Consider the following 23,861-nt stretch of genomic DNA (forward strand, 5'->3'; position numbering starts at 1 on the left):
ACCTTGGACCCCATGCGCCTTCACTTTCTACATCAGCCTACCATGGGGAACCTTATCAAATGCCTTACTGAAGTCCATGTATCCGACATCTACAGCCCTTCCCTCATCAATCCACTTTGTCACTTCCTCAAAGAATTCTATTAAGTTGGTAAGACATGACCTTCCCTGCACAAAACCATGTTGCCTATCACTGATAAGCCCATTTTCTTCCAAATGGGAATAGATCCTATCCCTCAGTATCTTCTCCAGCAGCTTCCCTACCACTGACGTCAGGCTCACCGGTCTATAATTACCTGGATTATCCCTGCTACCCTTCTTAAACAAGGGGACAACATTAGCAATTCTCCAGTCCTCCGGGACCTCACCCGTGTTTAAGGATGCTGCAAAGATATCTGTTAAGGCCCCAACTATTTCCTCTCTCGCTTCCCACAGTAACCTGGGATAGATCCCATCCGGACCTGGGGACTTGTCCACCTTAATGCCTTTTAGAATACCCAACACTTCCTCCCTCCTTATGCCGACTTGACCTAGAGTAATCAAACATCTGTTCCTAACCTCAACATCCGTCATGTCCCTCTCCTCGGTGAATACCGATGCAAAGTACTCATTTAGAATCTCACCCATTTTCTCTGACTCCACGCATAACTTTCCTCCTTTGTCCTTGAGTGGGCCACTCCTTTCTCTAGTTATCCTCTTGCTCCTTATATATGAATAAAAGGCTTTGGGATTTTCCTTAACCCTGTTTGCTAAAGATATTTCATGACCCCTTTTAGCCCTCTTAATTCCTCATTTCAGATTGCGCCTACAATCCCGATATTCTTTCAAAGCTTCGTCTTTCTTCAGCCTCCTAGACCTTATGTATGCTTCCTTTTTCCTCTTAGCTGGTCTCACAATTTCACCTGTCATCCATGGTTCCCTAATCTTGCCATTTCTACCCCTCATTTTCACAGGAACATGTCTCTCCTGCACGCTAATCAACCTCTCTTTAAAAGCCTCCCACATATCAAATGTGGATTTACCTTCAAACAGCTGCTCCCAATCTACATTCCCCAGCTCCTGCCGAATTTTGGTATAGTTGGCCTTCCCCCAATTTAGCACTCTTCCTTTAGGACCATTCTCGTCTTTGTCCATGAGTATTCTAAAACTTACGGAATTGTGATCACTATTCCCAAAGTAGTCACCTACTGAAACGTCAACCACCTGGCCCGGCTCATTCCCCAACACCAGGTCCAGTATGGCCCCTTCCCGAGTTGGACTATTTACATACTGCTCTAGAAAACCCTCCTGGATGCTCCTTACAAATTCTGCTCCATCTAGATCTCTAACACTAAGGGAAACCCAGTCAATGTTGGGAAAATTAAAATCTCCTATCACCACCACCCTGTTGCTCCTACAGCTTTCCATAATCTGTTTACATATTTGTACCTCTATCTCACGCTCGCTGTTGGGAGGCCTGTAGTACAGCCCCAACATTGTTACCGCACCCTTCCTATTTCTGAGTTCTGCCCATATTGCCTCACAGCTCGAGTCCTCCATAGTGCCTTCCTTCAGCACAGCTGTGATATCCTCTTTGAACAGTAATGCAACTCCTCCACCCCTTTTACCTCCCTCTCTATCCCGCCTAAAGCATCGGTATCCTGGGATATTTAGTTGCCAATTATGCCCTTCCCTCAACCAAGTCTCAGTAATAGCAATAACATCATACTCCCAGGTACTAATCCAAGCCCTAAGTTCATCTGCCTTACCTATTACACTTCTTGCATTAAAACAAATACACCTCAGACCACCAGTCCCTTTGCTTTCATCATCTGCTCCCTGCCTACTCTTTCCCTTAGTCACGCTGACTTCATTATCTAGTTCCTTGCAGGCTTTAGTTACTACATCCTTACTGTCCACTGACCTCCTTTGGTTCCCATCCCCCTGCCACATTAGTTTAAACCCTCCCCAACAGCATTAGCAAAAGCACCCCCAAGGACATTGGTTCCAGTCCGGCCCAGGTGTAGACCGTCCAATTTGTAATAGTCCCACCTCCCCCAGAACCGGTCCCAATGTCCCAAAAATCTGAACCCTCGCTCCTGCACCATCTCTCAAGCCACGCATTCATCCTGACTATTCTTTCATTTCTACTCTGACTATCACGTGGCACTGGTAGCAATCCTGAGATTACTACCTCTGAGGTCCTACTTTTTATCTTGGCTCCTAACTCCCTAAATTCTGCTTGTAGGACCTCATCCCTTTTTGTACCTATATCATTGGTGCCTATGTGCACAACGACAACTGGCTGTTCACCCTCCCCCTTCAGAATGTTCTGCAGCCGATCTGAGACATCCCTGACCCGTGCACCTGGGAGGCAACATACCATTCGGGAGTCTCGTTTTCGACCACAGAACCGCCTATCTACTCCCCTTACAATCGAATCCCCTATGACTATAGCCCTTCCACTCTTTTTCCCGCCCTTCTGAACAGCAGAGCCAGCCACGGTGCCATGAACCTGGCTACTGCTGCCTTCCCCTGGTGAGCCATCTCCCTCAACAGTATCCAAAACGGTATACCTGTTGTGGAGGGAGATGACCACAGGGGACACCTGCGCTGCCTTCCTGCTCTTTCTCTGCCTTTTGGTCACCCATTCCCTTTCTCCCTCAGCAATCCTAATCTGCAGTGTGACCAATTCGCTAAACGTGCTATCCACGACCTCCTCAGCATCGCGGATGCTCCAAAGTGAGTCCATCCGCAGCTCCAGAGCCGTCATGCGGTCTAACAAGAGCTGCAGCTGGACACACGTCCTGCACGTGAAGGAGTAAGGGACATCAGCCGTGTCCCTGAGCTCCCACATTGAGCAAGAGGAGCATGTCACGGGTCTGAGATCTCCTGCCATTTTTAATCTTAATCTTTGGTCCCTAGTGGGCCCTACTCTTTCCCTGATTATCCTCTTGCCCTTAATATACTTATAAAACGCGTTGGGATTTTCCTTTATCTTGCCTGCCAGTGTTTTCCATGCTCCCGCTTAGCTCTCCTAATTATTTTTTAAAGTACCCCCCCCCCCACCACAACACTTTCTAGGGCCTCCGCTGTTTTCAGCGCTTTGAGTCTGCCATAAGACTCTCCTCCCCGTAAATATTGGGGTCAATGGGCTGAATGACCTTGTTTTCAGCTCTGAAGTTTGATGGTGCCAACCCACTAATCACCTTCCAAAGGGACACTGTATCAAGTCCTCACACTTTCCAATATTACTTTCACTGGACCATGTAGCTTAAGCTATTCAATCTCATTCCAGCAGCCCTGAAACACAAAGTTGCAGGTGCACGGGAGAAGAGGTCAGACAGGCAGAAAGTCATTTATGGCATAGAAGGAGGCCATTCAGCCCACTAAGTATATGCTAGCTCTCCAATCCAGTCAGTCCCACTCTCCCGCTCGATCCCCGTCGCCATGCAAGTTTATTTCCTTCAAGTGCCCATCCAATTTCCCTGGACTTGTTGGTCCTACCCTTCACCTTTATGGGAACATGTTGGCCCTGAACTCTCACTATTTCCTTTTTGAATGACTCCCACTGGTCTGATGTAGACTTTCCTACAAGTAGCTGCTGCCACTCTACTTTGGCCAGATCCTATTTTATCCTTTTGAAATCGGCCTTCCTCCAATTCGGTACTTTTATTTCCGGTCCCTCTTTGTCCTTTTCCATAACTACCTTAAACCTGACAAGAGTTATGGTCACTATCCCCGAAATGCTCCCCCACTGACAATTCTACCACTTGTCCGGCTTCATTCCCTAGGATTAGGTCCAGTACTGCCCCTTCTCTTGTTGGACTTTCCACGTGCTGGCTCAAAAAGCTCTCCTGTATGCACTTGAAGAATTCCACCCCCCTTAAGCCTTTTGCACTAAGACTATCCCAGTTGATATTGGGGAAGTTGAAATCCCCTACTATTATTACCCTGTTATTTTTACGCCTCTCTGAGATTTGCCTGCATATCTTCTCCTCTATCTCTCCCTGACTGTTTGGAGGCCTGTAGTAAACAGTAACCTGACGAGCATGATATTACTATGGTAATGGAGGAGCACTGCATTATTATAGAAACGCAAGTATTATTTTCCTAACCTGAACGACTCGTCAGTAGTCTTAGAGGGATAGTATTGCTAGTCACTTGAGGGGACACATATGAAATGCTAAAAGCTGGAGGAGACTGGCACATATTACAAAGACTTGCTGTTACCTTGAAGGTGGCTGTACCGTACAGCTTTGTGGCATGAATGGTCTCTGGTGGTACATTGGTAATGTTTGTGATGAACTCCTCCAGAAACTTGCAGGATCGCTCCAGATGTGTTGTATTGATGATTATCTGTACAAGCTGCAAAGGGAAGGAAAAGAGTGAGTTGGTTAATGAAAAATGAGCCCTTCCAGGTTACCATTAGGAGCTCCTGTATAATTATGCAGTCCTTCTATATATGTAGCTTATAACTGAAAGTTGCAGCAGAGAAAGAGGTCTCTTCAATCCATCATAAGTGGAGATAAGGAGAATTCTTTTTACACAGTGAGTTATAATGATCTGGAATGTACTGTAAAGAGGGTGGTGGAAGCGAATCAATAGCAACTTTCAAAATGGAATTGGATAAATACTTGAAAAGGAAAAATTTGCAGAATGATGGAAAAAAGAGCATGGGGGAGTGGGACTAACTGGCTAGCTCTTTCAAAGAGACAGCACTGGTACAATGGGCTGAATGGCCTCCTTCTATGCACTATTATTCTACGTGTAAGATTTGGTTTTGCATCCCATCTGAAAGAACACACCTCTGACAGTGCAGCACTCCCTCAGTATTTCTCTAGTGTTGGCCTGAGATCATGTGCTCAAGTTCTGGAGTAGGGCTTGAACCCATGACTTTCTGACTCAAAAGCTACAGTACTACCCCCGAGCTAAGGCTGACACATAATTGTATGAATTTATCATTTATCACCCACTTCACTGACTAAGCTTTTGGGTCACTTGTCCTGTTATCTCCTCATGTGGCTCGGTGTCATATTTTGTTGGATAACTCTACTGTGAAGCGCAGTGAGATTTCTTTTGACTATGTCAGCCAAAAGCGACGTCTCAATTCATTCCATCTTCGCTGCCTCCGGAGAATCCTTGGAATCAGGTGGCAGGACCGTATCTCCAACGCAGAAGTCGAGGCGGCCAACATCCCCAGCATATATACCCAACTGAGCAGCGGCGCATGAGATGGATTGGCCATGCGAGCCGCATGGAAGATGGCAGGATCCCCAAGGACACATTACACAGCGAGCTCGTCACTGTTATCAGACCCACCGGCCATCCATGTCACTGCTTTAAAGACGTCTGCAAACGCGACATGAAGCCCTGTGACATTGATCGCAAGTCTTGGGAGTCAGTTGCAAGTGATCGCCAGAGCTGGTGGACAGCCATAAAGGTGGGGCTAAAGAGTGGCGAGTCGAAGAGACTTAGCAGTTGGCAGGAAAAAAGACAGAAGTGCAAGGGGAGAGCCAACTGTGTAACAGCCCCGACAACCAATTTTATCTGTGGAAGAGAGTCTGTCACTCTAGAATTGGCCTTTATAGCCACTCCAGGCACTACTTCACAAACCACTGACCACCTCCAGGTGCTTACCCATTGTCTCTCGAGACAAGGAGGCCAAAGAAGAAGATGATGTTAAAGGTACAATGTGAATACAAGTTGTTGTAAGGTGAAGGTTCTGCCCGAGTTCCCCTCATCCTCCTAACTTCCTCATTTTGGTAACTGAATCCTTAAAGTCAATGAACTATTTTGTCTGGATCAACTTTGTCAATTCCCTTCATACACTGAAAACTTCAATTAGCACCCTCACCTGCAAAATGGCTCATGTCTTCAAAAGAAAATAAAGCCAAATGGGTGGTTGACGGTTGGCACAGACTCGGTGGGCCGAAGGGCCTGTTTCAGTGCTGTATCTCTAAACTAAACTAAACAAATCCTTTACCCTTTCCATTACAAACACCTGATGCTGAGAATCATCTTCATTGCTGCTCTCTATCAACTTCCAGGAGCAGAATCCTCTCTTCATGACCTGGCGACCAGAACTACTTGCAGTGTACCAGCGATTATAACCTTGCTGGATTTGTATTCTATTTTGCTGCCAATGCCATCACAGTTCTGATGAAGTTATAAAACACGGGTGAAACGGGTGCCTTTTCTCCTTCCAGTTGCTGACGAGAAAGGTGCTGACTGAGAGACCCTTCCTCTTAGAAGAGCATGAATGGCGAGTTTCTCACTTATTCAAGAAGGGATACAGAAGGAGAGCTTCCCTATTTAAGAAACAGGCTTCTGATGCAGAACCTCATTCAAATGGTGAGATTTCCCTCTCTTTCAGAAGGACCAGTGATTGAAAGAGGGGGTCTTGTCTAAGTGGATGCTGAAGGAAGATTCCACATGAAAGGGAGCACTAATGGGCAGATCCTCCTCTTTGAAAAGAATCACTGGCCCCTTCAATTAAACAAGTTTGGCATACTCAAAAGGCTCAGTCACAGTGTGAGAGAGACCCAGCTGGATAGGTATAGATAAGGAAAATATTGAAGTGAGAAAAATTCCCTAACTTCAGCACAACTACTTTATTCACAGTTCAAAGAGCGTACTGATCACCCTCCCCCACCCAAATCACATACAGTCTATCACTGGTGAAGATGTGCATATCTTCAATCAGGATACTGAAGATAACCAATGTTGCAGCTGGGTTCTCAGTGATCCAAGTTTGCGAAGCATTTCATTACCTAACCAATGATTGAATAAAACAAAAAGAATAAAAAAAGGGAAAATGAGTGCTTTGTATCGCAGGTTAGACTCAGAAGATTGTATTTTATAGCCAGAAGACAGTGAGCCAGTTTTTTCAACACATTGCCAATTTTGAGTGTTGAAGTTCTGGAAACTCCAGCAAAAGTATCACTCAATTTCAACAGGTTGCAATCTGAAGTCTCCCCTTTCACATTGGTTTTCTTTTCCATGACGGAGTGAAGATTTCTGCACTCCTCCAATTCTGTCCTCTTTCGCTTCTCCAATTTTAATTGCCCCACTACTGGCAGCTCTGCCTTCAGCTGCTTGGGCCCTGAGCTCTGAAATTCCCTCCCTCCGCCTCTCTGCCTCTCTCTACTCCTTTAAGATGCTCTTTCAAACCTACTTCCTTGACCAAGCATTTGGTCACCTGTCCTTATAAGGAAATGGGCGAGGTATTAAATGAGTACTTTTCATCAGTATTCACCAAAGAGAAGGACTTGGTGGATGATGAGTCTAGGGAAGGGAGTGCAGATAGTCTGGGTCATGTCGTTATCAAAAAGGAGGAGGTGTTGGGTGTCTTGCAAAGCATTAAGGTAGATAAGTCCCCAGGGCCTGATGGGATCTACCCTAGAATACTAAGGGAGGCAAGGGAAGAAATTGCTGGGGCCTTGACAGAAATCTTTGCATCCTCATTGGCTACAGGTGAGGTCCCAGAGGACTGGAGAATAGCCAATGTTGTTCCTTTGTTTAAGAAGGGTAGCAAGGATAATCCAGGAAATTATAGGCCAGTGAGCCTTACGTCAGTGGTAGGGAAATTATTAGAGAGGAATCTTTGGGACAGGATTTACTCCCATTTGGAAACAAATGAACTTATTAGCAAGAGGCAGCATGGTTTTGTGAAGGGGAGGTCATGTCTCACTAACTAGATTGAGTTTTTTGAGGAAGTGACGAAGATGACTGATGAAGGAAGGGCAGTGGATGTTGTCTATATGGACTTCAGCAAAGCCTTTGACAAGGTCCCTCATGGCAGACTGGTACAAAAGGTGAAGTCACACGGGATCAGAGATGAGCTGGCAAGATGGATACAGAACTGGCTCGGTCATAGAAGACAGAGGGTAGCAGTGGAAGGGTGCTTTTCTGAATGGAGGGCTGTGACTAGTGGTGTTTTAGTTTTTTAGTTTTAGAGATATAGTACTGAAACACCAAGTCTGTGCCGACCATCAACCACCCATTTATACTAATCCTACACTGATCCCATATTCCTACCACATCCCCACCTGTCCCTATATTTCCCCTACCACCCACCAATACTAGTGGGAATTTATAATGGCCAATTTACCTACCAACCTGCAAGTCTTTTGGCTTGTGGGAGGAAACCGGAGCACCCGGAGAAAACCCACGCAGACACAGGGAGAACTTGCAAACTCCACACAGACAGTACCCAGAATCGAACCCGGGTCACTGGAGCTGTGAGGCTGCAGTGCTAACCACTGCACCACTGTGCCGCCCACAGTGTTCCGCAGGGATCAGTGCTGGGACCTTTGCTGTTTGTATTATATATATTAGTAAGTTTGCGGACGACACGAAGGTTGGTGGAGTTGCGGATAGTGATGAGGATTGTCAGAAGATACAGCAAGATATAAATCGGTCAGAGACTTGGGCGGAGAAATGGCAGATGGAGTTTAATCCGGACAAATGTGAGGTAATGCATTTTGGAAGATCTAATACAGGTGGGAAGTATACAGTAAATGGCAGAATCCTTCGGAGTATTGACAGGCAGAGAGATCTGGGCGTACAGGTCCACAGGTCACTGAAAGTGGCAACGCAGGTGGATAAGGTAGTCAAGAAGGCATACAGCATGCTTGCCTTCATTGGTCGGGGCACAGAGTATAAAAATTGGCAAGTCATGCTGCAGCTGTGCAGAACCTTAATTAGGCCACACTTAGAATATTGCGTGCAATTCTGGTCGCCACACTACCAGAAGAACGTGGAGGCTTTGGAGAGGGTACAGAAGAGGTTTACCAGGATGTTGCCTGGTCTGGAGGGCATTAGCTATGAGGAGAGGTTGGATAAACTCGGACTGTTTTCACTGGAACGACGGAGGTGGAGGGGCGACATGATAGAGGTTTACAAAGTTATGAGTGGCATGGACAGAGTGGATAGTCAGAAGCTTTTTCCCAGATTGGAAGAAGCAGTTACTAAGGGACATAGGTTTAAGGTGCGAGGGGCAAAGTTAGAGGGGATGTGCGAGGCAAGTTCTTTACAGAGGGTGGTGAGCGCCTGGAACTTGCTGCTGGGGGAGGTGATGGAAGAAGGTACAATAGCGACATTTAAGAGGTATCTTGACAAATACATGAATAGGATGGGAATAGAGGGATATGGTCCCGGAAGTGCCGAAGATTTTAGTTTAGTCAGGCTTCAAGGTCGGCGCAGGCTTGGATGGCCGAATGGCCTGTTCCTGTGCTGTACTGTTCTTTGTTATTAATTGGTTTCAAATTTTGTTTGATTATACTCCTGTGAAGCTCTTTGGGACATTTTACTTTTTGAAAGATGCCACACTTCTTCTTCGGCCTCCTTGTCTTGAGAGACAACGGGTAAGCTCCTGGAGGTGGTCATTGGTTTGTGAAGCAGCGCCTGGAGTGGCTATAAAGGCCAATTCTAGAGCAACAAACTCTTCCACAGGCGCTGCAGATAAAATTGGTTGTCGGGGCTGTTACACAGTTGGCTCTCTCCTTGCGCTTCTATCTTTTTTCCCGCCAACAGCTAAGTCTCTTCGACTCGCCACTCTTTAGCCCCGCCTTTATGGCTGTCCACCAGCTCTGGCGATCACTGGCAACTGACTCCCACGACTTGTGATCAATGTCACAGGACTTCACGTCGCGTTTGTAGATGTCTTTAAAGCGGAGACATAGACGGCCGGTGGGTCTGATACCAGTGACAAGCTCGCTGTACAATGTGTCTTTGGGGATCCTGCCATCTTCCATGCAAAGAACAAAGAGAACAAAGAAAATTACAGCACAGGAACAGGCCCTTCGGCCCTCCAAGCCTGCGCCGATCCAGATCCTCTATCTAAACATGTCGCCTATTTTTTGGCCAAGCCATCTCAAGCGCTGCTGGCTCAGTAGGGTGTATATGCTGGGGATGTTGGCCGCCTCGAGGACTTCTTTGTTGGAGATACGGTCCTGCCACCTGATGCCAAGGATTCTCCGGAGGCAGCGAAGATGGAATGAATTGAGACATCGCTCTTGGCTGACATACATTGTCCAGGCCTCGCTGCCGTAGAGCAAGGTACTGAGGACACAGGCTTGATACACTCGGACTTTTGTGTTCCGTGTCAGTGCGCCATTTTCCCACACTCTCATGGCCAGTCTGGACATAGAAGCGGATGCCTTTCCTATGCGCTTGTTGATTTCTGCATCAAGAGACAGGTTACTGGTGATAGTTGAGCCTAGGTAGGCAAGTAATTGATTAGGTGGGATGTAGTGGGGGTTCAACACTAAACAAGAGCAAGGAGGATCCATACTTCCCAATAACAGGGCATGTTTAAACATTAACTCAGTTTCCCTCTCCACAAATGTTCCCAGACCTGTTGAGTATTTCCAGCATTTTCTGTTTTTATTTCAGATTTCCAGCATCCGCAGTATTTGCTATAATTATTATGGTAGTCTAGTAGTTATGCAGCTGGACCTTAGGGCCGTTTATCCTCGACTCCAGCTTTGTTGCTTCTTAGCTCTTTGGACTCAGCTAAGTTGACAGTGTTTCAAAGAACAAAGAACAGTACAGCACAGAAACAGGCCATTCGGCCCTCCAGGCCTGCGCCAATCTTGATGCCTGCCTAAACTAACACCTTCTGCACTTCCGGGGCCCATATCCCTCTATTCCCATCCTATTCATGTATTTGTCAAGATGCCTCTTAAGCGTCGCTATTGTACCTGCTTCCACAACCTCCCCCGGCAGCAAGTTCCAGGCACTCACCACCCTCTGTGTAAAGAACTTGCCTCGCACATCCCCTCTAAACTTTGCCCCTCTCACCTTAAACCTATGTCCCCTAGTAACTGACTCTTCCACCCTGGGAAAAAGCTTCTGACTATCCACTCTGTCCATGGCGCTCATAACTTTGTAAACCTCTATCATGTCTATCATGGAGAAGCTTACTTGCAGCCCATATTAAGCAAAAAAGTTATCTAACTGGTTGGATTTTATCACAGGTTTGGTTTGATGACTGAAACATAGTAATGTGTCAGACATCCAGCCTAATGAAAAAAGATTTAAGACATGAGCCTTCACAATGCAACATATTCTTCTGATTGAGAAATGTGGGGTTAAAAACAAATTAAGCACAAATTGAAAGAGTTTCAATCTGGTATTTGTTTTTGTGGAAATCTAACAATGCATTAAATTTATTAAAAACCACAATAAACGGAACAGAAATGACAACAATGTCAGGAAAATATTTATAGGGCGACATGTGGTACAATAAGGAGACTCTAATTTTGGCATTGCTCCAAAGTCTTAGGCCTACATCTCAGATTTCCAAATTTGCAGCTTGGGAGGGCTAAAAGCACATTGCTGGGGCAGGGTAAACTGTGATTTACATCTAACCTGTACTGGCTGTGATGGCTCAATGGTTGCACTCTCACTTCTGAGTCCCACTGCAGAAACCTGAGCATGCAATCTAATCGGACACTCCACTGCAGTACTATGGAAGTCCTGCACTGTCAGATGTGCCAACTTCAAGATGAGAGGCCGTCTGCCCTCTCAGGTGTACATGAAAGATGCCATGGCGCTGTTTTGAAGTGCAGGGCTAATATCTACCCTCAACCAACATCACTTAAAAACAGGTTATTTGTCACAGTCTCACTGCTGTTGGTGGGACCTTGCTCTGTGCAAATTGGCTATGCGCTTCCTACATCAGAGCAGAAACTACACTCAAAGAAGTATTACACTAGCTGTAAAGCACATGGGAGTCCAGACATGAAAAATACTTTCTAAATGCAAATCCTTTTCAAGTCTATCTGTGTTGTTGATGGGACAGTGAAGAGGGATCTAATCCCTCATCTAATCCCTGTTATACCTGCCCTGGAAGTGTTTGATCAAATAGTATAGAGGGAATTCCCCTTTAGGGAAGGAAATCTGCCATCCTTACCAATTCTGGCCTACATGTGACTCCAGACCCACAGCAATGTGGTTGACTCTTAACTGCCCTCTGAAAGGGCCTAGCAAGCCCTCAGTTATCAAGAGCAATTAGGGATGGGTAACAAATGCTGGCCTTGCCAGCGATGCCCACATCTCATGAAAGAATAAAAAAAGTAGTGGGATCTTTACTCTGTATCTAGCCCATGCTGTACCTGCCCTGGGAGTGTTTGATGGGACAGGGTACAGGAAATTTACTCTATATCTAACATGCCATACCTGCCATGGGAGTGCCGGACGGAGTGGTGTACAGGGCATGACTGATTCTGACACTGGTGTTAGAAAGAGTTTAGTTCTCCTGCAGCATCACCCTCACTCTGAACAGTAAAAGTACACCAAGATAGATCAGTTTTCAAAAGGAGCTAAATGCGTTTCGGAAGGGATAAAACAGTCACATGAATGACTTAGATGAAGGGTGATGGGAGGAGGCTCGTATGGAGCATAAACAACGGCATAGACCTGTCAGCACAAATGGCCTGTCTCTGCGCTGTAATCATATCAACTTTGCACCTAACTGTTAATACAAGAGAGATACACAAAGACTAAAAGAACTCCAGGATCACTCACCTCAGTGAGTCCTACATGCTGCTTCTTGATGACATTTTGTAAACAGTTGCTCAGTGTTCTGGTCAGCAGGAGATTAGTGGATTTCCGGATCATATCGTCTATTTCTGTTGAGCTGGAAAAAAATTGCTTTTCTTGAAATTATCTAGGTATTACTCCTATTCTATAAATTGTCTTTATATATGTTGTGCTCATTAAAATGCGATTAATGTTATGAAATTAAACACATTCCATTTCAAGCACGCTGTTTCAGCATCAAGCATTTCCAGATCAGGAATAGCACACATTCACTTCCTCCACATTGTCCCGTCAAGCACAGCACATAGCTCCCTGGTCCAATAGTGCAAACCTGCAACCAGTGCCTCCTGCTGTGTTAGCTGTGCCTCAGTGGTAAGTACTATCGTCTCTGAAGGTTGTATTTCAAGTCCCACTCCAGAGGCTTGAGCACAAAAGTCTGGTTGATATTTCCAGTGCAGTACTGAGGGAGCGCTGCACTGGAGGTGCCATCTTTTGGATGGTACATTAAACCGAAGCCCGTTCCTCCGTTTTAGGTGGGCATAAAAGATCCCGCAGACTATTCGAAGAAAAGCAGAGAAATTCTCCCTGGTGTCCTTGCCAATATTTATCCCTCGACCAACATAAAAAAAATTATTTTTTCATTTTAATGTTGCCATTTCTGGGAGCTTGCTATGTACCAATTTGCCTGCCACACTTCAAAAGTGCATCATTAAAGCTGTAAAACACTTTGGAATGTCCTGAGATTGTAAAATGCACTGTATAAACGTGATGCCTCATTTTTCCATTTCCCACAGCAGCCGTCACTGAGTGAGATTGCTTGCTTGGTTTAGCTAGTGCTAACCACATTCATAATGTTGGTGGAGTACGGATGTTACTTTGTGATGCCGACACAACTAAAGCAGAAGCAGAAGCTTGGAGGCAGATTTCTATCCACACCACTAGGAACTGTACAGACCCATGTTGCTTTGTAGCTTTACAAGCAAGACAGAGACCTCCCTTCCACCTCCGGATCTTGATTTGAAAACAGGTCCATCACAGACCTGAAACGTTAACTCTGATTCTCTCTCCACAGATGCTGCCAGACTTGCTGAGTATTTCCAGCACTTTCTGGGTTTATTACCATCACTTAATATTGGCTAGGACACAGCGAGAGAACTGTGTGCAGATGTGAACATCCCAGTGTGGAAAGGATATTAAAACCACAGAGATTGTAGGCGTGGATTGGTCAGGATGATATCACAAATAGGAAACTACATAGTTATGATGAGAGTTTGGAGATACTGGGATTATTCCTTTGGAGCCAAAAATGCTAAGTAGAGAAATAAAAGGTTTTTAAAATTATGATAGCCTTTGCCTATTCACTCCATTAAAATCTATTTATCTTTAAAAAAAATTATTCATACTCTCCTCCCCGTAAATATTGGGGTCAATGGGCTGAATGGCCTTGTTTTCAGCTCTGAAGTTTGATGGTGCCAACCCATTGTACCAAGTCCTCACACTTTCCAATATTACTTTCACTGGACCATGTAGCTTAGGCTATTCAAGCTCATTCCAGTAGCCCCGAAACACAAAATTGCAGGTGCAGGGGAGAAGAGGTCAGTCAGAAAGTCATTTATGGCATAGAAGGAGGCCAAATAGCCCACTAAGTACATGCCGGCTCTCCACGGAGCAATCCAGTCAGTCCCACTGCCCTGCTCGATCCCCGTCACCCTGCAAGTTTATTTCCTTCAAGTGCTCATCCAATTTCTTTTTGAAATAATTGATTGTCTCCACTTCCACCACCCCTGTGAGCAGCAAGTCCCAGGTCATTACCATTCATATCCTCATATTCCCCTTCATCTCTTGCTCAAAACCTTCAATCTGTATCCCCTAGCAAGTTACTCGGAAGAATTTTTCCTCGTCTAACTTATCTAAGCCTGTCATAATCTTGTACACCTCTATTAAATCTCCCCTCAATCTCCTTTGCTCCAGGGTGAACACCACCAGCTTTTCCAACCTAACCTTGTAACTAAAAACCCCCATCTCTGAACCATTCTGGTCAATCTCCTCTGCACCCTCTCAAGGACCCTCACACCTTTCCTAAACTGTGGTGACCTAAACTGGATGCAATACTCTCATTGGGGCCTAACCAGAGCTTTATAAAAGGGTCAGCATAACTTCCATGCTTTTGTACTCTATACCTCTATTTAAGCAGCCCAAGATACTTTGCTAACCACTGTCTCAATATGTCCTGCCACCTTCAAGATCGATGCATATGCACCCTCTGTTCCCGCACACTCTTTAGAACTGTGCCATGAAGTATATATTACTTCACCCTATCCCTTCTGCCAAAAAGCATCACCTCACACTTGTCTGTATTAAATTCCATCTGCCACCTCTCTGTCCATTCTGCTAGCCTATGTCCTGTTGCAGACAGTTCATATCCTCACTATTTGCCACTCCTCCAAGTTTGGTATCATCAGCAAATTTTGAAACTCTACTCTGTATTCCAAGATCCAAGTCATTTATATATAGCAAAAAAAGCAGTGGTCCCAGCACTGATCCTTAGGGAATACCACTGTCTGCCATCCTCCAGTCTGAAAAACTGTGGCACTTTATCAAACGCTTTCCTAAAATCTATATAGATGGATTACAATTGGCCACTAAGCCTTAATATGAATCTTGTACGAATGAGTTCTGCATGTTTTATTTTTCATTTGAAACTTACCATACCAAAACATGCACAAAATATGATAACTATGTACTAAAATCGCAATCATGCACAAAATAACCTAACCAGATATGAAGGGAACATGCCTTGTTCAGCAGCCTTCTCCTATTCTCAGGATGTGGGTGTTGCTGGCAAAGATGTCACTTATTGCCCATCCCCAGTGGTAAATCTTCAGAATAAAAACATAAAGCTAGCTGCCAAAAACTTATTTTCTTTTCAACAGCTTAACTTTCTGTGCAGTTCAGGTCCATCCAAAACTTGAGTACCTACATCTGAGGAAGGATCAGCCTTTTATTTTTGGACTGAATAAAAGAAAATGTTTGTCATCTGTTAAGTGATCCCTCTCATGACCTCTAGCCTCCAATAACTCCCTGCCGTGACTTTCCTAGATTGTTCTGCTGATATTTCTATGGTGATTTCACCTCTGAACTCTCCTCTCCTGTTACCCATAATATCCAAATTAATTGCCCCAATGCTCTTCCTCCTCACTGCATCCACACTATTGAAACCAATAGGAACACAGGAACAGGAGGAGGCTATTCAGTCCCTCGAGCCTGATCCTCCGTTTAATTAAATCACGGCTGATCTGTACCTCAACCCCATTTACCTGCTATTTGCTTCATATTGCAGTACTCACATCTCCTATTATAACTCATTTCTTCTTAGGATCTCAACATCCCCACCATATCCTCACCATTACCCCCCAGTCTTCCTTCCATTTGCAATGTACAGGACTTTAATACCCTATTCTGCTGCCACATCAAAGTTGGGCATCAATAAGAAAACAATAGGTGAGAGGAGTAAAGACAAAAGGACAAGTAGAGTTCCATATAGCTCAGTGTTCAAACCATTACTGGTTTCTATTTTACATCAAGATTAGTCAACAACTCCATTATCATTGTGCGACTGCCAGGAAGGTGGAGAGCGAACTAGATGGATATTGGCCTTTCATCCAGCAATTCGTACGTTCCTATCAAATGATGATTTTAGCTACTCAATGCAAATTGACTAAACTGGGAAGAGCATTAGAACTGAAGGAGGCAGTTCAGAAACTACAAAAGGTGTTCAACACAATATGTGAGTAGGCCAAACAATGACAGATGAAATTTAATATCAGACAGGTATAAAGTATTACACATAGGAAGGTATAATGAGCATACTTTGTGAATTGTGTTGAAATAACAATGGATGAAGTTAAAAGAAACCTGGGAGTCTTAACGTAGACTCAACATGTTAAGCAAAAGCTAACAGAATTTTCAACAACATGGCCAAAAGCGCAGAATAAAGGTCAGAGGAAGTTATGTTCAAACCGTAGTTTTTAGTCAGATCACACCTCGAGCCTCGTATCCAGGTGTGGTCACCAAGACACAAGTGAGGCAGTCAAGAACTAGAACCAGTGTGGAGAAAAGCCACAATGCTGACTCTCAGTGTTAGGGGTCTGAGTTATAAGGAAATATGATGTCGTGGCAATAAGGGGGCTGGGCACTAAATACACAAGGTGTTCAAGCAAGATAGGGAAGGAAAGAAAGGAGGAGGGGTAGCAGCATTGATTAAGGAGAATATTACAGCGATGGAGAGAGAGGGTGGAGGGGTCAAGACCGAATCTATTTGCTTAGAGATGAGAAACATTACACTACTGAGTGCATTCTAAAGGCCACCAAACAATGGGAAAGATATAGAGGCACAAATTTTCAAGGAAATTACAGAGTGGTGCAAAAACTACAGAGGAGTGATGATGGAGGATTCCGATTATCCTAATTTAGGTTGGGATAGTAATAGTGTACAGGACAGAGAGGGGGAAGAGTTTTTGAAGAGTGTCCAGGAGAATTTTCTTAATCAGTATGTTTCTGGGCCAATGAGAAATGAGTCAAGTGGATCAAGCGTCATTAGGGGAATGTTTATGTTTAGGGAACAGGATTCATAGTATCATAAGGTTTAGGATAGCTATGGACAAGGACAAGGAGCAACCTCGAGTAAAAATACTTAATTGGAGGAGGGCCAATTTCAGTGGAATGAGAACGGATCTGTCCCAGGTAAACTTTTTGATGAGGTAACAGAGGATTGATGTGGGTAATGCAGTTGATATGATGTATATGGATTTCCAAAGTCGTTTCATGAAGCGCCACATAATAGGCTTGCCAGCAAAGATGAAGCCCATGGAATAAAAGGGACAGTGGCAGCATGGATACGAAGTTGGCCGAGTCACAGGGAACAGAGTAGTGGTGAATAGCTGTTTATCAGACTGGAGGAAGGTAGACACAGGGGTTTCCCAGGGATCAACTGCTTTTGTTGAAATATATTAATAACCTAACTTTGGTGTAAAGGGCACAATTTCAAAATTTGCAGGTGACATAAAACTTGTGAATTGCCGAGGAGGATGGAGATAGACTTCAAGAGGACATAAGCAGGCTGGTGGACCGGGCAGACACGTGGCAGATGAAATTTAATACAGAGAAGTGCAAAGTGGTACATTTTGGTATGAAGAACAAGGAAAGGCAATGTAAAATAAAAGGTACAATTCTAAATGAGGTGTAGGAACCGGGGGGGGTATATGCGCACAAACTGTCAAAGGTAAAAAAGGTATACGGGATCCCAGGCTTAATAAATAGAGGCACAGAGTACAAAAGCAAGGAATGATGAACCTTTGTGAAACACTGGTTCAGCCTCAACTGGAGTACTGCATCCAATTCTGGGCACCGCATTTTAGGAAGGATGTGAAGGCTTTAGGGAGGATGCTGAAAAGATTCACCAGAATGGTTGGAGGGATGAGGGACTTCAGTTACATTTTTTTTCTTTCATGGGGATGTGGGCATCGCTGGCATTTGTTGCCCATCCCGGTCTGCACTGGATGTGAAGAAGGGAGGTTGCTAAGTGAGTGAATTTTAAGGGTTAATATCTCAAGACTAGTTTTTGTTTTGTTTACATCTAGCGATTAATTGAAATTCCTATTTCAGTGATGAGGTAAGTTAGGTTTCTTGCAGTTTTAAACAGGGGTATACAAATACTCAGAGTAGCTGTAGCTAGTTCATTAGGTAGCTAGCTTAAACTGGTTTCTGAGTTTCAGAGCTCTAGCAGAGCTGACACAATGCTTTTTTCAGAGTATAAATTCAGGGGACTCTCAGTGCTGCTTGTCTGCATTGAACGCTGCTGGAGGGCACAGAGTGTGAAGAAGGGAGTTTGGTAAGGAGGGGAACTATAAGTTAGCAAGAAAATAAATTTGAATGCAAGAGAGTGTAAAGTGGGAGCTTGGTGCGTGAGCGAGGGGCTCCTTTCTTTCTTCTACCTTTTTATAGCCTCCAGGAGCTGGCTCTCTTTTCAGTACAGGGGAAGAAGTTGATTGGAGAGTAACTGGTAAATTTTTTTTACTTCTCATAGTAATAAAAAGTTTTTAAAGTTACGTTACAGCAGGTCAGCTCAGCCAAGTGGAATGTACGTCCTGCAGTATGAGGGAAGTCATGGACGCACCACGTGTCCTAGACGAACACATCCGCAGAAGCCTGAGCTCCAGCTTTCCAAACTCCAGCGATGGCTGGAGTCACTGTTGTGCATCTGTGAGGCAGAGGACTATGTGGATAGCACATTTAAGGAGGTGGTCAGACTGCAGGTTAGGGGCTTGCAGGCAGAGAGGAAGTCTAAGAGTCCAGGCAGGCAGTGCACGAGTCCCGAGTCCATCTTGCTTGCTAATCATTTTTCCATTTTGGATACTGGTGACAGTGATGGCTCCTCGGGGGAGTGCAGCCAGAGTAAAGTCCGTGGCACAACAGGTGACCCAGCTACACAGGTGGGGAGGAAGAAGACTGGAAGAGCAATAGTGATAAGGGATTCGATAGTCAGGGGATCAGACAGGCGTTCTGCGGCAGGAAACGTGACTCCAGGATGGCGTGTTGCCTCCATGGTGCCACGGTCAAGCATGTCATGGAGCGGCTGCAGGACATCCTTCTGGGGGAGGGTGAACAGCCAGAGGTTGTGGTCCACATTGATAGCAATGACATAGGTAGGAAGAGGGATGAGGTCGTGAAGGCAAATTTCAGGGAATTAGGAAGGAGATTAAAAAGCAGAACCTCCAAAGCAGTAATCTCAGGATTACTCCCACTGCCACATGCTAGTGAGCACAGGAATAGGAGGACTGATCGATTGAACATGCGGCTGGAGAACTGGTGTAGGAGGGAGGGCATCAGATTTCTGAGGCATTGGGACTGGTACTGGGGCAGGCGGGACCTGTACAAGATGGACGTGCTACACCTCAACAGGACCGGAACTAACATCCATGCAGGGAGATTTGCTAGTGCTGTTGGGGAGGGTTTAAACTAGCTTGTCAGGGGGATGGAAACCTGAGCGGTAGCTCAAATTGGAAGGAAGTAAAGCTGGTAACAGGAGGTAGAAAAGCAGGAAGTGACATGAGAAGGCAGGCGAAACAAAGGCGAGCATCAACTAGGCTTAGAATGCAGAACATCAAGACGACAAGGTTAAGGGCACTCTAATCGAATGCACGCAGCATTTGCAACAAGGTAGATGATTTAAAGGCCCAGAGGTAAATGTGTAGGATCTAATTGCCATAGCAGAAATGTGGCTACATGGTGACCAAGACTGGGAACTGAATAGTCAAGGATATTCGACATTTAGGAAGGACATGCAAAAAGGAAAAGGAGGTGGTATTACGCTGATAATAAGGGATGGGATCAGTACATTAGGAAGGGAGGATCTCAGATCAGAAGAAGAAAATGTGGAAAATATTTGGGTGGAGCTAAGAAACAGCAAGGGGCAGCAAACATTGGTAGGAGTTGTTTATAGGCCACCAAACAGTAGTGGCCTATGTGGGGCATGGCACTGATCAGGAGATTAGAGAAGCACGTAGCATGGGTAATACAGTAATCATGGGTGAATTCAATCTGCATATAGACTGGGTAAACCTAATGAGCACTAATGCTGTGGAGGAAGAGTTTCTGGAGTGTGTTTGGGATAGTTTTCTAGAGCAGTATGTTGAGGAACTGACCAGAGAACAGGCTATTTTAGATCTAATATTATGTAATGAGAAAGGGCTCATTAATAATCTTGTTGTAAAAGAACCTTTAGGGATCAGTAACCATAATATGACAGAATTTTACATTATGTTTGCAAGTGAGGTAGTTCAATCTGAAGCCAGGGTGTTAAATTTGAACAAAGGAAATTATGAAGGTTAAGAGGGGCAAATTGGCTGAGGTGGATTGGGAAAATATATTACAAGGTATGACAGTACATAGGCAATGGGCAGTCTTTAAAGAAATATTACATAGTTTACAGCAACTATACATTCCTTCAAAGCACAAAAACCCCAAAAGTAAAGGCAGTCAACCGTGGATAACAAAGGAAATTAAGGATTGTATAAGATTAAAAGGAAAGGCCTATAAAGTTGCCAGAAATCGTAGTAAACCTGAGGATTGGGAGGATTTTAGAATACAACAAAGGAGGACGAAGAAACTGATAATGAAAGTGAGAATAGAATATGAATGTAAACTAGCAAAAAATATAAAAACTGACTGTAAAAGCTTCTATAGGTACGTAAAAAGGAAATGTTTGGCTAAGACAAATGTGGGTCCATTACAGGCAGAGTCAGGAGAATTTATAATGGGGAATAGAGAAATGGTAGAGAAGATAAATGAATTCTTTGTGTCTGTCTTCACTGATAAAGATACAAGAAATCTCCTAGAATTAGAGCTCTAAGGGATTGGGGGAATGAGGAATTGAAGGAAATTAGTATTAATAAGCAGTTTGTATTGGGGAAATTAATGGGACTGAAGGTTGATAAGACCCCAGGACCTGATATTCTACATCCCAGAGTGTTGAAAGAGGTAGCTATGGAGATAGTGGATGCATTGGTGATCATCTTCCAAAATTCTTTAGATTCTGGAGCAGTTCCTGCAGATTGGAAGGTAGCAAATGTCACCCCACTATTTAAGAAGGGAGGGAGAGAGAAAAAGGAATTACAGACCTGTTAGTCTTACATCAGTCATTGGAAAAATGCTAGAATCTATTCTAAATGATGTGATAAATGGACACTTGGATAATAATGATCTGATTGGGCAAAGTCAACATGGATTTATGAATGGGAAATCATGTTTGATAAACCTGTTGGAGTTTTTTGAGGATGTCACTAACAGAATTGATAAAGGGGAGTTGGTGGACGAGTATGCTTGGACTTTCAAAAGGCCTTTGATAAAATCCCCCACAGGAGGTTGGTTAGCAAAATTAAAGCACATGGGATAGGAGGTAATATACTGGAATGGATTAAGGATTGGTTAACAGGCAGAAAGCAGAGAGTAGGAATAAACAGGTCATTTTCGCATTGGCAGGCTGTAACTAATGGGGTACCGCAGGGATCAGTGCTTGGGCCCCAGCTATTCACAATATATATCAATGATTTGGATGTGGGGACCGAATGTAGTATTTCCAAGTTTGCGGATGACACAAAACTAAGTGGGAATGTTTGTTGTGAGGAAGAAAAAAAGTGGTTTCAAGGGGATTTGGACAGACTTAGTGAGTGGGCAAGAATGCGGCAGATGGTATAAGATGTAGAAAAATGTGAGGTTATCCACTTTGGTTGGAGGAACAGATGTGCAGAGTATTGCTTAAATGGTAAGGGATTAGAAAGTGTAGATGTACAAAGAGACCTGGGTATCCTTGTCAATAAGTCACTGAAAGCTAACATGCAGGTGCAACAAGCAATTAAGAAGGCTAATGGTATGTTAGCCTTGATCACAAGAGGATTTAAGCACAGGAGTAGTGAAGTCTTGCTTCAATTGTAGAGAACCTTTGTTAGACTGCACCTGGAGTACTGTGTTCAGTTTTGGTCCCCTTACGTTAGGAAGGATATTATTGCCATAGAGGGAGTGCAACGAAGGTTCACCAGACTTGTTTCCGGGATGGCGGGACTGTCCTATGACGAGAGATTGGGGAAACTAGGCCTGTATTCTCTAGAGTTTCGAAGAATGAGAGGTGATCTCATTGAAACCTACAAAATACTTAAAGGAATAGACAGGGTAGATGCAGCTAAGATATTTCCCCTGGTTGGGGAGTCTAGAACCAGGGGACACAATTTCAAAATAAGAGGGAAGCCACTTAGGACAGAGAAGAGGAGAAATTTCTTTATTCAGAGGGTTGTAAATCTTTGGAATTCTCTACCCCAGAGGGCTGTGGAAGCTCGGTCATTGAGTATGTTTAAAGCAGAGATTGACAGATTTCTAAATACAAATGACATAAGGGGATATGGGGATAGTGAGGGAAAAAGGCATTGAAGTGGATGATCAGCCATGATCGTATTGAATGGTGGAGCAGGTTTGATGGGCTGAATGGCCTCCTGTTCCTATGTCCTAATTCCCCTTGACAACTGAGTAGTCATTTCAGAGGGCAGTTAAGAGTCAATCACATTTCTGTGGGCCTGGAGTCACATGTAGGCCAGACCAGTAAAGACAGCAGATTTCCCTCCCTAAAGGATATTAGTGAACCAACATGGATAGATTGGAGAAGCTGGGGCTGTTCTCCTTGGAGAAGAGAGGTTGAGACGATATTTGACACAGGTGTTCAAAATCATGAAGGGTCTAGACAGAGTAGATCGGGAAAAACTGTTGGCGTATGAGTCCAGAACCAGAGGACACCAACCTAAGGTGATTGGAAAAAGAAGCAACGGTGACATGAGGAAGACCTTTTTTACACGGCAAGTGGTAAGGATCCAGAATGCAATGTCTGAGAGTGTGGTGGAGCCAGATTCAATTGTAGCTTCCAAAAGGGATAAGCACCTGAAGGGAAATAATTTGCAGAGCTACAGGGAAAGGGTGGGGGAGTGGGACTATCTAACTTGCTCTTGCAAAAAATTAGCACAGATACAACGAGCTGAATGGCAACCTTCTATGCTGCAACTATTCTATGCTGATTCTATGATAAAGACAGAGAGACTTGAGCTATTCAGCTTGGAAAGGTGGTCTGTAAGGCAATCTTATAGAGGTAAATAAAATGGTAAATGGTATGGAAATTGTATACTCCTTTGAATTCAACAGTGGGAATTTAGACATGCAGACAGAGGTCCAAACTAAAAGTTAACTTTAGAACTATCAGGAAGTTCTTCTTTACATAGAGAGTAATTGACAGAATGGTCCTGGGCAGAGTGATGGAGGCAAAACCATTTCAGAAACAATTAGAAGCAGCAATGCAGTGAGGGGTGCATGCTTGCACTAGATTGATCTACTTAGACTGATAAAATAGCCTTTGTCATCTGTAAGGATTTAACGATCTGCTTCACTCTGTCTTCTGTCCTATTCTCTTCAACTTTGGTTGGTATCCTTTAATGAGTCAGAATTAAAAGAACAATTCCTACGCCCCAACTCAGCGTCTCAAATATAATGACATTAATGACATGATCTAACAATGGGCCTGATCTCGCTGGAAAAATAATGGGGTGTTAACGATACACACCTAGTTATTAATGTGCAAATCAGCAAGTAAGTTCTTGCCATTGAGAAATACACTGCAATGTGTCAATCTCCAGACTTGCCAGTTGAGTTCTGCTGCGCCACCATTTGCTTTGCACAAATGGTATCTCACCCCTTAGCCTCCCTGTTATTTTATCTTCTCTTTTCACAGATGCTGCCAGACC

The 23,861-nt window shown here is 44.2% G+C and overlaps 1 protein-coding gene across 3 annotated transcripts in view; it reads right to left on the bottom strand.

Annotated features, from left to right (window-relative positions):
- LOC137367890 (exocyst complex component 6B) overlaps positions 1-23,861 on the bottom strand; it is a 755,392-nt gene that overhangs the window by 193,388 nt on the left and 538,143 nt on the right. For all 3 annotated transcript variants that reach the window (XM_068028681.1, XM_068028683.1, XM_068028682.1), the window contains exons 16-17: positions 12,511-12,622; positions 4,210-4,344 (exon numbers count right to left, since the gene is read on the bottom strand). In XM_068028681.1, coding sequence (XP_067884782.1) covers positions 4,210-4,344; positions 12,511-12,622 — 247 coding nt within the window. The remainder of the gene's footprint in view (positions 1-4,209; positions 4,345-12,510; positions 12,623-23,861) is intronic.

The sequence above is a fragment of the Heterodontus francisci genome, chromosome 1 (genome assembly GCF_036365525.1).
Source record: "Heterodontus francisci isolate sHetFra1 chromosome 1, sHetFra1.hap1, whole genome shotgun sequence".
Lineage (NCBI taxonomy): Eukaryota > Metazoa > Chordata > Chondrichthyes > Heterodontiformes > Heterodontidae > Heterodontus > Heterodontus francisci.